We start from the raw sequence: 12,783 nt of genomic DNA on the forward strand, positions 1-12,783 counted from the left end.
CTGGGCCCTCGCTGCAACTATATGTCTGGCGTGGCCTGGAGACATTTCAAAGATTCCCTACACAATAACTTCAAAGATCTAGCTTGACTAAAGATGTAATTTGGAGTATATTGCACATATACAAAACTGAATTTTGTAAAGACACATTTTGGCATTAATATACTGGCTTTGATTAAACATACCTGGTTGCAATATTCAACAGTCACACAATATATATCCTTGATTGAGTCCATGTAAGTAAACACAAATTAGTAAGTCCCAATGAGATATCTGTACACAGTGTCCATCTTGTAGGTGCCCGTGAGGCGGTTTCTGTATTGTGCAGGGTCTGCATGAAGATGGCTGTGGTCGCGTCTCTGTGGGATAGGCGTGTATACTTCTTTTCTTAGGTCATGTGCAGGAACGACATCTTGAATTGGAAGTCTTAGCAGTGTTGCTAAGATATTCGAGCAGGGAAGGTTTGGGATCGGAGAACTTGTTCTTGATTGGAGAGGTTCTTGTTCTTTCTTCAATCTTGTTAAAGGCCATTTCTTCGTTCTTGGTGATTGGCCTCCAGGAAGGTAGTATATCCTTTTAATAAGAGACTGTCACTTCCTACAGTTTTGTGAACCATATGCCATGCTGCAAAGAGGTACAGGAAAGGACAGACTAAGAAGTCTGTCATACCCGATAGCTCCACCAAATTATCAACGCGTGTCGATCTGACGTTGATTAATGAACAGTTTGCATACTCGTATATGCAAGAGGCCGACGTATGGTTCTCAGTAGGAAGTGACAACTTGGAGACGATGGCTTGCGGTATATACAGTTTTACTTTATACATGTAGATATATACATACAAAAGACACTATGTGTCAGGTCAGCACATAGTGGTAGTGGTTGTTGTCTAGGTGCCCCGGAAGCACCCAGCCTAACCCTAGCTAGGCTAAGGGTAAGACCTTTCTTTTCCTCTCCTCTTCTCTTCTCTTCTCCTTCTCTCTTTCTGGACCAAGGCTTATATAGCCAAGGTCACCTGACATTTAGTAAGTAATAAATATAAATGTAAACAGTAAATCATCAGTGACATATTTGCACATCCTGTTCAGGATGGCAGATGGTCGATGTACACAAAACTGGGGATTTACAATTAGGATTAGCATCTTATAAATAACAGCAATTAAATGTTTCAAGGCATATAGATGTCATGGCTCCAGGGTAATGAGCCTTTGCAATTAAATGTTCTTTAGACAATGGGTGTCGTAAATCAGTCACCATGACAGATGCATGGTAATGACTGAACCATGTCCCTTACTATTTAGGGATTGTGACATCTTCCTAGTCTCCCGTGTGCGAAATACGCTGCAGTCGGAAAGCGCACGTTAAATCTTCTATATCAGTCAGTCAGTCAGTTCCTAGTCTCACGACGGGATTGCAAAATACATTTGAGAGTGACCTGATTATAAGTCGTAAAATTCGTTGGAGAGAGATTTACGCAAAAGACACATTTAGAGTTTGGTGCACAAATTTGTGTGCATGCCAGACAAAGTGGATGAGGATCTTTGGCAGTTTTTTTCCTTGACAATTAGTACAACACGTAAGCATAAGTCATGAAAATAAAGACTTTTTGAAGAAGCGGGACTGGAAGGCTGCCGTAGAATTTAATTAATCTATCGGCAAAAATATCGAACGAGTTGAAAGTGTATTCAATAATTTGTATATATGCAACTCAATCTTATGGCAAAGTTAGTATTATTTAAGAACACGTCCATGCTGGAGCGCAACAGGCAGTGATGTGAAGAGGTGACCTCAGCTCAACAAGGTCTCAGGACAGCGGAGGTGGTCACCAAAAGTGGGACTACGAACAATAGTTTTATTTTTTCATCCAGGACCATCGCCGTTATGCTGCACCGTCTTTTGTTGTAAGGTAAGCAGTGAATGCGTTAAGGAGTAATGCAGGATAATAAAAAAATTGATGTTTTAAAACTTAATGAACCTATATCTGAGACAAAACTCTGCATGCATTGTTTGTATGCTGCATACAGCTGGTTGCCTCTGCTGTGGCATAGAGTAAAAATATTAATTCCTTGTTCATTTTACAATCCAATTCTAACCAACCTCCTGAGCAATGACTTGGTATCAGTATTTTAGTTTTTGTCACTACCCACTGGTTTTAAAACAGTATGTAATGAAATTAACTATTTGTAGTTGGCATCATGAAGTATTTATAGTGAGTCATAATTTTGTCTCTGCACATTCGCTTTCAGTCGTTTACAGTGACTCAGTGTTGGTATCAAGGCAATGAAAACAGACAAACTGGTGACGTATGAAATTACTGGCAATTGTCGTAAATAAATAAGCTTTTAATCGTCTGGGATATTAACATCTGAATTATTTTATCATTCTTCAAAAGTAGGGGGGTGGGGGCAATGCCAACCCACATCAAAAGACCAGGGCTCGAAAATTCCACTTGACGAGTGAAAGAATGTGCAGCGCGAGAAAGAAGTGAAGAAAAGCTCGTCCTGCTGGGCGAGTACATATATTTCAATCGAATCAATTCATCTCTAAAATATGCAAGATAATTTCGAACCTAAAATATGTTTTCATCTCTCGCATGATACAAGTACAGTGATCCCCTGGCATCACTGCAACGCTAGCTTTGGGGTCCAAATAATTGATGAGCGTTATAGTCGATCAGCAGTTTAACCAAGGTGGAGTTGTAGGGGGTAGACGACAAACACAGCAGAACATGCTCTGCCTACCTAACACATTCTACGATGCAATTTCAGAGTTTGAAAGAAGATTAGAATAGTAGTTGTTTATGATTGATTGGGTACAAAAATATTTATCGATTGTTATGCGTTTAAAAAAAACCACACATTGTATCCCTTCAGCAATTCAGGTAAAGGAACAGGTATGACAAACATGTCAATAAAAATATGAAATTTGATATAAAACATCACTAGACGTCATGATTTACAATTTAAATTGTATTTCCTGCTCTCCAAGGCATTGTTGATGCAATGGTTGGAAGAAATTGTATCTGAAAAAATAATTTTATCTTGAATAATTATGGGATATCTTGTTATTTTAGTTGCAGCCTTTACTATATATATTTCAAATTATAAGAACCATAAGTGTAGCACTTTGGTACAGCTGACTGCTATTGGAGGATATTTTTACATATGGAACAATTTGACCAGTCACCATAGGTGACTTTTAACGAGACAAAGTATGGCATTTATGATATATGTATCGATTCTCTGGAAACTAAAGTTCATTTCAAGGCATAAATAGTGGTAATCTGTGGTTGCTGTAAATAAGAGAGAGTTGTGCGATGTACCAATCACTTCACACACGATTTTGCCGAAATTAATGTAAACAATATTGAATGAAATTGTGATAATGTAATAATAGGATTAAATTGTGGACTTCAGTTCGGATTTGTTGATTGGTATTTCCGTTGCTGCATGCTAGCAGTGATCAGCTGGTAATGTTTTTTGTGATAAAGAAAAAACAGTGTGTCAGTGTAAAACCTCAGTTTATTAAAAATGTATATAACTTTTGGGATAAATGCATTACTGCGATCTACAACCGATTTTGCACAATAGCAACATTGACAGGAGTCATACAATAGGTGACCCTGCAAAGTACAATCTATGTCAAATTCCTTGCAAATAGAAAGAAACAGGAATTGAATAAAAATATCTTCAAATGGAAAGGGAGGAGCTTTCTTTGACCTCCAGGGACAGTACAGTAGAATCTGTCTGGTCAGTCCACAATTTTGTTTAACAAAGGGATTGAGCATTGTCTTTGGTTTGTCCGAGCAGTCCAGCTGCTGCAGGCTGGTTCTGAGCCAACTCCAGAAGGGTTCTCAGAGTTAGCCTACTCCAATCCCGATCATGAGTGAGTGAGCAGAAATCAATGGCATGTAACTCCATGGCAAGGAGGAAAGCTGTTCCTCGGGGAAAAGTGTAGCTTTATGTATAGGTTCATGTCATTCTAAATGGGCTGATAGAACAGCGGTACCTATTTGAGAGCCTGCCATGATGTAAAACAGAAGCTAGTGTTGACCTGTCGCCCTCAATAGTGGCATGCCTGATTTCCTTATCCTGTTTTGGATGAAGTATGAAATCAGCAACCATCGGAATGGTTAAGTCAACCTCTCCCAATCCTCCTGCTCTCCGCCACTGGCAGAACTTTCTCCACATAGTATCATATATGACTAATGTATGAAGGTCTCCAAGACAGTGCCCTTGCTGCAGAAGCAGACTTGGAGAATCTGGAAGCCTGCATTTTGGACACATTAGTTTAGGTATTAATGCAGGCTGATTATGGTTGGTGTTTTAGAGGTTGTTCAATTTGAATGAAATAGCTATGGGTACCATGCTCTGTTTGGCAAAGCCAGAGCCTGTCTCCTCCTACTTCTTGAAATTACTCTGTCCAGGAGAGACCAAGGAGGGAAGGCGTAGGCGAACATCCCCTGCCAACTCATGGATAGGGCATCGACCTGGAGGGCTAATGGATCTGGGACTGGGCTGATGTAAATGGGAAGTTGATGGTTTAGGCATGTTGGAAACAGATCCAGATGAGGGGTATCCCACATCGAGGTGATCCAATTGAATACCTCTGAATGGCAAATCCATTTCATGGGTACAATCCTGTGTCTCCAGGGTAGGCAGGCTGCAAGTATGTTCACTTTTCCTGGTATGTGCCATGCTTCTATCCTGCAACTCACTGAGTTTGCCAAGGCAAATAAAACAGTAATCTCGCTCAACAAAAGTGCTGATCTTGTGCCCCCTTGATGTTGTATGTCAGAGCTTTTAGAATGATAATGCAGCCTGTCTCCTCCTACTTCTTGAAATTACTCTGTCGAGGATAGACCAAGGAGGGTATGGGTAAGGTTCGAGTGAGTAAGTATGGTTTTACGCCGCTCTCAGCAATATTTCAGCATGGTCTTCACACATTTTAGCTATGTGGGGAATCAAACCCAGGTCTTTGATGATACAAGTGAATGCTCTAACCATAAGGCTACCCCGACACCCTGAATGCTTAAGGAAATATACCCTTCTAGCTCATGGAAAGAGCGTCTACCTGTAGTGCTGAGGATGTGGTACCAGGCTGACATAAACTGAGAGCTTTTGGTTTAGACGCCTAACAAAAAGGTCGAGATGAGGAGTGTCACAGTTTGTAGTAATCCATTTTAACACTTCTCGATGAAGGGACCATGCTGTTTGAATTATCTTGTTCATCGAAGGAACAATCTGCCAGGAAGTTGAATTTCCCTGGTATGTGGCGAGCTTCCACTCCACAGCTGATTGAGTGTGATGAATAGTGTAACCTCCATCAGTAAATTTTCTCCCTCACTGACTCTGGATGTAAGCTAACAGAGGTGTGGTCTGTCACATCCAGGACTGAGGACTGATTAAGTGTTGACTCATGTCCTTAAAGCTAGATATATGACCTTCATCTCCTGACAGTTGATTTGAAGGGCCTTGTCTTCCTCTCACCATTCTCCCTGTAGCACAGTCCATGTGAGCACCCCACCCTGTGGTCTGCGCATCCGTGTAAAGATGATGTTCTAGAGGAGGGAACATTAGGGCAATATCTGTCATGATTCAATTCCATTAGTCTGGTAGCTGGATGTTGAATCAACGTCCAGGTCAAAGGATCCAATACTGCAAAGGACACAGCTGTAGCCTAGGTATGGTCCTGAAGTGCTGTGAGAATCCCTTGTCAAGAGATCCACCACCAGCAAGTTCTGTTGGACAGAGAGACCTCCATAAACTAAAGTGTCCCGTAAATTTCACTCACAGGCCCCATAGATCCCCATAAATATAAGTGACTGCTCATACCTTTCACACTACACACGTGTTCAACGGGTGTACAACCTGTGACCAACCTGTTGAGAACCTGTGTCATATGAGTGTTTTCCATGCAAGGGGGATGTAAGAGTAATCAACTTCTTCGTGTTAGTTCCTCTATACCCTTATTTTTTTATTGTGTGTGGTTTCTGAGAAATATATCTTTATGACAGATGCCTCATGATTCTTTTTGGTATTTTCCAATACGCCCACCGGCAGCCATATTTGATTTCCTATCAAGATGCCTTGATCAAACTTTGTACAACAGAAGGTCACCATGTTACCCATGAAGTTTCTTGCCTATTGCCCATTGAGTATATGTTATTTTTTTAAATCAAAGATGGCACCTGGCGGTTATATTAAAATAAAAATTTTGATGCACAGAAATTGAACCTCTTATAAAAACAAACACCTATACAAACCATCTTCTAAATCCATCATGCAATTTTGGGGATCAAGTGAAAAAAAATCAAAATATTTATGGTTGACGTTGAAGCTGAAAATGTTGAGTGTTCAGGTGAGCTAAAAATACACTGAATGCCTCAAATCAATATCCAATGAATGTATGCACCATTATCCTTTCGAGCAACATAAAAGTTCAGGATAGACAAGGCAACACAACTCACTATGAGTTGACACTAATGTTTAATTCAGTTGAGTATTTTGTTCCAAGGTAACTTTATTGCAGTAGTATCAAACTTAATGCCATATGGAACCTACCTTATCACAACCGAAAAGCAATAAATCTGAGTCCTCTGTAACAACTATTTGAGCAACACCAATCTTGTTGAGATACGCCAGCTGAGCATCTGCTTCATACGGAGCCACAATACAATCCACACCTTGCTCTCTACAGGCCTGAAAATATAAGCTTTCATGACATTTTCATCTGGAAAAGGACATTCTAAACTATACTGTCTGCAAGTCTTTCAATGTGTGAATGACCTTGACACAGGGCAAGCATGTTACAAAATGTTTATCCATTATCCATTAATGAAAAATGTTTTGTATTATCATAAAAAAAATTAATGTTAAGTTTAGTTAAGAGTAAATTCCAAATTCATGGTAGAATAAAGAGCAATTTCAGCAAACATATGCTTATGTCACTTCTCCTTTTGAGGAAGTATCCCCCCCCCCTTGCAATACACCTGGTTGTTGTATGTCTCTCATTGTAACCATGAAGTCACATAAAATAGTGTCGTTCAAAAAGTTTGGCCCTCACTCTGCAAGTTAATATTCCAAGGTACTAACACAAAGCAGGGATCATTTGGGGGCCATGTCCTTGTGCCACACATGCACTGAAATATGAAATGGCGCAGTAAATGTTTTAATCCAAGTTTTCAGACTTCACAAAGCGTACTTGGTTTGCTTATCGCAATTCCAAGATTATTGCAAATTGCTTAAATAGGAAGTAGCTTTCTTTTAGCCACTCTCTTCAGTCCGGAAGAATCCAAAAGCATTCTCAAAGCATCGCTTGTGATCGTTTTCTCTGCGTTATATAGATTTGAAAAAGTTCAAACTTGGCCACTCTGAATAACAATCGCTTCCAGCTAGGTGAGTGAGTGAGTGAGTGAGTGAGTGAGTGAGTGAGTGAGTGAGTGAGTGAGTGAGTGAGTGAGTGAGTGAGTGAGTGAGTGAGTGAGTGAGTTTGGATTAACGCCGCTTTTAACAGTATTCCAGTTATATCGCGGCGTGTCAGCTTAATGTGGGAGGAAAGCCCGAAGTGATGCAGGTCTCAGACATTTACCACTTCGGTGAAACCCACGAGCACGGGTATGACCTAGAAACATAATCAGGGCGAACCGGGATTCGAACCCACAATCATAGGTTTCTGGCGTGCCCAAGGGACGCAACTTTGCACAGCGAATTGTGGCGCCTTAGACAACTGGGCCACCCATGATCCCGCTTCCAGCTAGGTAATGTGTGCTAGAAACATGCATGGTTGACAAGTTTGACATTCTTTTGCATGTTATTTGATTAAAACGAGGGTAAATATTGTCATGACAATCTTTGTAATTCCACAAGTTCTCTTTGCATAATCTTGTCAAATGACATGTTTACAATTTAACTTGTTTGCACAATAACAATGTACCTCAATGCAGAGCATGTGTTTGTAGTGTCACAGGGAATGGTTTTGAAATGCTTGTTTATTATATTCTTGTAAATAACATCACATAGTTATCTACTTAACTAGATTATTGATTCTTCAGAACTGTTTACATTTGAACAAATATATCACAAACAAATCTCAATTATTGAGATCTTTATTTGACACAGTACGTAAAATTGCAAGTTTCTTTTGAAATGGTCCCCATAAAGTCACATGCCATATAACCAACATCTAACAATCACTAGGATCTGTCAACATTGGTCTTACTCTGGAAAATTATTTGTACCATATATAGAATTGAAACGAGTTTCTCAAGCACACATTAAAGTTTATTTTGCAGTATGTTTCTAGTTTCTAGTGAGCTATGAAGTCACTTAATGTGCAACATATCAACTGCCTACTTTCAGTTCCAACAGCGCCTCATAATGAGTCATATATGAAGGCTTTTACCATGTTATTTGTATTTCTACCTTGGGTGTATATACATAAAAAGAAAACTCAAAGGTTTGGTTGGTGTTTCAATATTCTATGTTAACAATGTCACCCATAACTTGATAAGATACAGGCCCCCACTTTGAGATTATCATTCATGTATATGTTTCATCAAATTCCAGTAAGAAATATGCAAGCTATCAACTACACACTACAGTAAAGCAGTTGTGTGAGGTGAAATGGGGTTTAACATCACGTCATTGCACTTATACAGCAATGTGAATGCGCGCGTGCGTGCGTGTGTGTGTGTGACGCAGCTGGAGATTAAACCCCCGACCTTCCGCTCTCCAGACAAACCCTCTACAACTAGACCACGGAGGCAGTCAAAGCAGTTTGGACTCTTGAAATAACCATAAGTATGTCACATCTGTGTCTGTTACAAATGTTTTCTCCTGTAGTAGTGGTAGTAGTGGTGGTAGTAGTGTAATAGTCTGTACTGTGAACAAAAAATGAAATGGATGGAGGCTTGACGAGTGCACACCTTCTGATGAAAGATCAATCATGGCAACTATGGTCCTCATTCGCTTTCCACAAAGTGATAGGCTTACAACAGTCATAGCACTAAGATCGATTAGTGGAATGAGGCCCTAAACCATGTCCCCAGAGGGCACAGTTGGTCACATCTTTGGGCAGAAGAAGCTTATGCTCTTGTATTTCTTGCTTGGTTTAAAGCAATATTCTTGAAAACAGACAATGCCATTGCCAAGTGGTAGTGAAAGTGGCTGGTTGGGGGTTCACGGTAAAACTCTACACCAAGATAATCATTGCACTGGGAAAATTGCAAATTGCTCTGATTTCTTGAACTTGACAGATCTGCGACCCTTACTGAAGCAGAGGTTGTAGAAGCAAGTTTGCACAGATGTGTCATTCAGTGAGACTGTGGAAAAGCATCCCAAGACAATGGATATGTCCTGCTGGTCGTCCACAAGGGAATGCTACAAACGCATACACTTTTCCCTGATACACAAACATCGAAACTTCCTTGAATGTAAATTGCCTAAATTAACAGAGGTTTTGATGGACAAGATGAGCTTCATCTTGCAATCTCTACCTGAATACATTGGTTGCACCTCAACAGGTCTAAGATTGGCCTCATTACAAATACAACCCTGGGCATGGAGATCATAATATTTCTACAGAAACTTTCTCCAAAAGAAATTGTGTATTGAGTTTGAGTTCCAAATTCTTGTCCCACAGGTTCCATGCCAGGATTTCACAGACAGTGCATCAGAGGCACAAGACAAGCCATGAAACTGAACCTGACATCCTTGGACAGTCAAGACCAAACTTTCCTATACAAGGAGCAGCTGCTACATAAGGAGTTGTGTGACTGTCTGGAATATGCAGGTCAAATGATACACCTGCACAGCCATGGCCGCCATTGTTGTTCACAAATGTTGTTCCAACTCCACTTTGATCAAAGTAACCTGATCAAGTCCCAGTTAAGTTCTTCATAAAAAAAAGCAATGCCACCACTGTAAAGACCCGTTATGCTAATAAAGTATGAAAGTATTTTTATTTTCAATAAAAAAATTAAGGTTTCAACTCAATTCATGGGGATAAAAGGATTATTAATGGGAACCCGAAAAAAATTAATATTGAAAATAAATATACTTTCATAAAGTCTGGTGCTCCAGAAATGGACTTTTGGTTCATTGCCATTGAATACCTTCAGTTCATTGAAAAATAAAATGACGTTCAGTATTTTTTAATATCCCAAATCATCAAAAGGCACGAGTTCACCACTAGACTGAACAGTAATGTATAGCAAGTTTCAATAAGAAATATTCAACGGTTTAGGAGTTCAGCTCTGGATGGACGGACGGACTGACATGCTGATCTCAAGAGAAAAACTACTGAATTAAATTATTAAAACAAGCTCTGACGCTCGTTCATACAGTTTCTCACTCTAAGAATGTTAATACTCCAATGAACTCAAAAAGTCAATTCAGAATTTCATAAATGACATCACAGGGTATTGTGACATGTTTCCAACTTCGTGGTGCTGAACAAAAAAAAAAAAAATCCTACCCCCCTCTGCCCATTTTGAGAAAAATGTGCCCCAAAAACATTTAATCATTTTATGAAGCATTACTTATTTACAAATATGATCACAATCTATTAATATTTGCTCATGGTATAGGTCTGTAATGTGTCCTCTAACAAACTTCATGTCGACCAGTTTAACTGGTTATCGACCTGGTCTTTGGCATTATCCACAAACACAGGTTGGTCAAATTCCATTGATATCTGTTTAAGTTTATTGTCAGGAAAACAAGAAGTGCTGGCTGGATGAACATGCCCCAACAAGAAGTGATGGCTGGATGAACATGCCCCAACAAGAAGTGCTGGCTGGATGAACATACCCCAACAGGAAGTGATGCCTGGATGAACATACCCTAACAAGAAGTGATGGCTGGATGAACATGCCCCAACAAGAAGTGCTGGCTGGATGAACATACCCCAACAGGAAGTGATGCCTGGATGAACATGCCCCAACAAGAAGTGATGGCTGGATGAACATGCCCCAACAAGAAGTGATGGCTGGATGAACATGCCCCAACAAGAAGTGCTGGCTGGATGAACATGCCCCAACAAGAAGTGATGGCTGGATGAACATGCCCCAACAAGAAGTGATGGCTGGATGAACATACCCCAACAGGAAGTGATGCCTGGATGAACATACCCTAACAAGAAGTGATGGCTGGATGAACATACCCCAACAAGAAGTGATGGCTGGATGAACATGCCCCAACAAGAAGTGATGGCTGGATGAACATACCCCAACAGGAAGTGATGGCTGGATGAACATACCCCAACAGGAAGTGATGCCTGGATGAACATACCCCAACAAGAAGTGATGGCTGGATGAACATGCCCCAACAAGAAGTGATGGCTGGATGAACATGCCCCATGGAAATGATACTCTCATAACAATAGAAACAGTTTTAGCCCACTAGTCCTTATAATGATAACATATAGCAAAACCCTTAGGATACCTTAACCATTGGGCAGTTTGGCAAAAATTATAAGACTAGGGCCAATTTCTAACACTGTCATAAAGTCTTACATTCATAAGCCGAAGAGCCATCTGTGATGTTACATCAACACTCCTCTGAAGACATTCTTTGGCTTCACTGCGTTTACCTTCCCTCAAATACGCTGCTGCCTTCTTCCTATTCGTTTCTCTGCGTCTGAAAAGCAAAAAGAATCATCCTATCATATGACATAGAAGTCTTTGCCTTGAGCAGCTAGCCTTAAGTACAAGTCTGGTAAGCATGATTAGCGCAGCTAAAATCAATTACAGCCTCCTAACTGAAATTCTCTTGAGAAATTGACTGAAATCAAGTTTGGGCTATAAAAAAATGTTTTTTGTAAAGTGCTTAGCTTTAAGCTTGAATATTTTGGACATAACTTTGACTTGCACAGACATATAAAATAAGATAATTGTGTAATTGGCGGTCTTTTTCAATTTATCTTCCTTTCACTAACCCGCTAGGTGCGCTGACCCAGACGGTTCAACCTTAAACTGACGGCGCATGTGGTATGCACGATAAGAGCACTACATGTTACTATGACGCCTATAGACAGTTAACTAGTATAACCTTCAACTCTGTCGGCAACGGTCACGCTCATGTGTGGACATTATATCTTTTCGCCTAAACAATGATTTATCTATTGCCATGTCTGAAAATAAATGTTACTTGATTTAATTATACATCAGGGATGACCACGACTGTTTATATTGTATAGTTAACCACTAGATAGGCGTTCGAAGCGATGCGGTGAGATCAGCTGATGGTTCATCCCAGGTCGCTTTGTTGACGTTTTGCAATCGGTACTGAAAGTGTTGCCCTTGATGTATGAATATCACACTTTTAAAAATTAAGTAGATTTTGTATACGTTCCTATGTCTATGTTGTAGCATCGCCGAGCAGGCTACATCATATGCATGCATTTCAGTATGTACAGTGGTGAGGCGATACGGTACGCGAAATGTGAAGGTCTCATGCAACGTTGCCCGTAGCCTTAATGTTGTGAATATTGACAGCAACACATGTAAGTATTTGTCAGATATATAACAGAGAGCAATGAGGAATGTTCTCAAGAAATTGTAAGAGTAACAGGCACTGTAAAATTACGTCATCAACTAGATATCATGATACAATGTTCAAAATAAAAGAAATGGAAATCACTGAAATGTGTTTTGATATTTAAGGGTTAATTGGTGCATGTTGTAAAAAAGGATTTTATGTATATGAATGGTAGCTGTTTGTTGACAAATACTACCATGATTATATTTCAATATGATCAATGAAAGATATATATTATTTTGGCCTT

At 39.9% G+C, this 12,783-nt stretch overlaps 1 protein-coding gene across 3 annotated transcripts in view; it reads right to left on the reverse strand.

Annotated features, from left to right (window-relative positions):
* Positions 1 to 12,783, reverse strand: part of LOC124149737 (exonuclease 1-like) — a 191,806-nt gene that overhangs the window by 70,112 nt on the left and 108,911 nt on the right. For all 3 annotated transcript variants that reach the window (XM_046521492.2, XM_046521493.2, XM_048403037.1), the window contains 2 exons: positions 11,513 to 11,636; positions 6,561 to 6,698 (listed from right to left, as the gene is read on the reverse strand). In XM_046521492.2, the coding sequence (XP_046377448.1) occupies positions 6,561 to 6,698; positions 11,513 to 11,636 (262 nt within the window). The remainder of the gene's footprint in view (positions 1 to 6,560; positions 6,699 to 11,512; positions 11,637 to 12,783) is intronic.

This window comes from Haliotis rufescens, unplaced genomic scaffold, assembly GCF_023055435.1.
Source record: "Haliotis rufescens isolate VD_foot unplaced genomic scaffold, xgHalRufe1.0.p SCAF_3, whole genome shotgun sequence".
Lineage (NCBI taxonomy): Eukaryota > Metazoa > Mollusca > Gastropoda > Lepetellida > Haliotidae > Haliotis > Haliotis rufescens.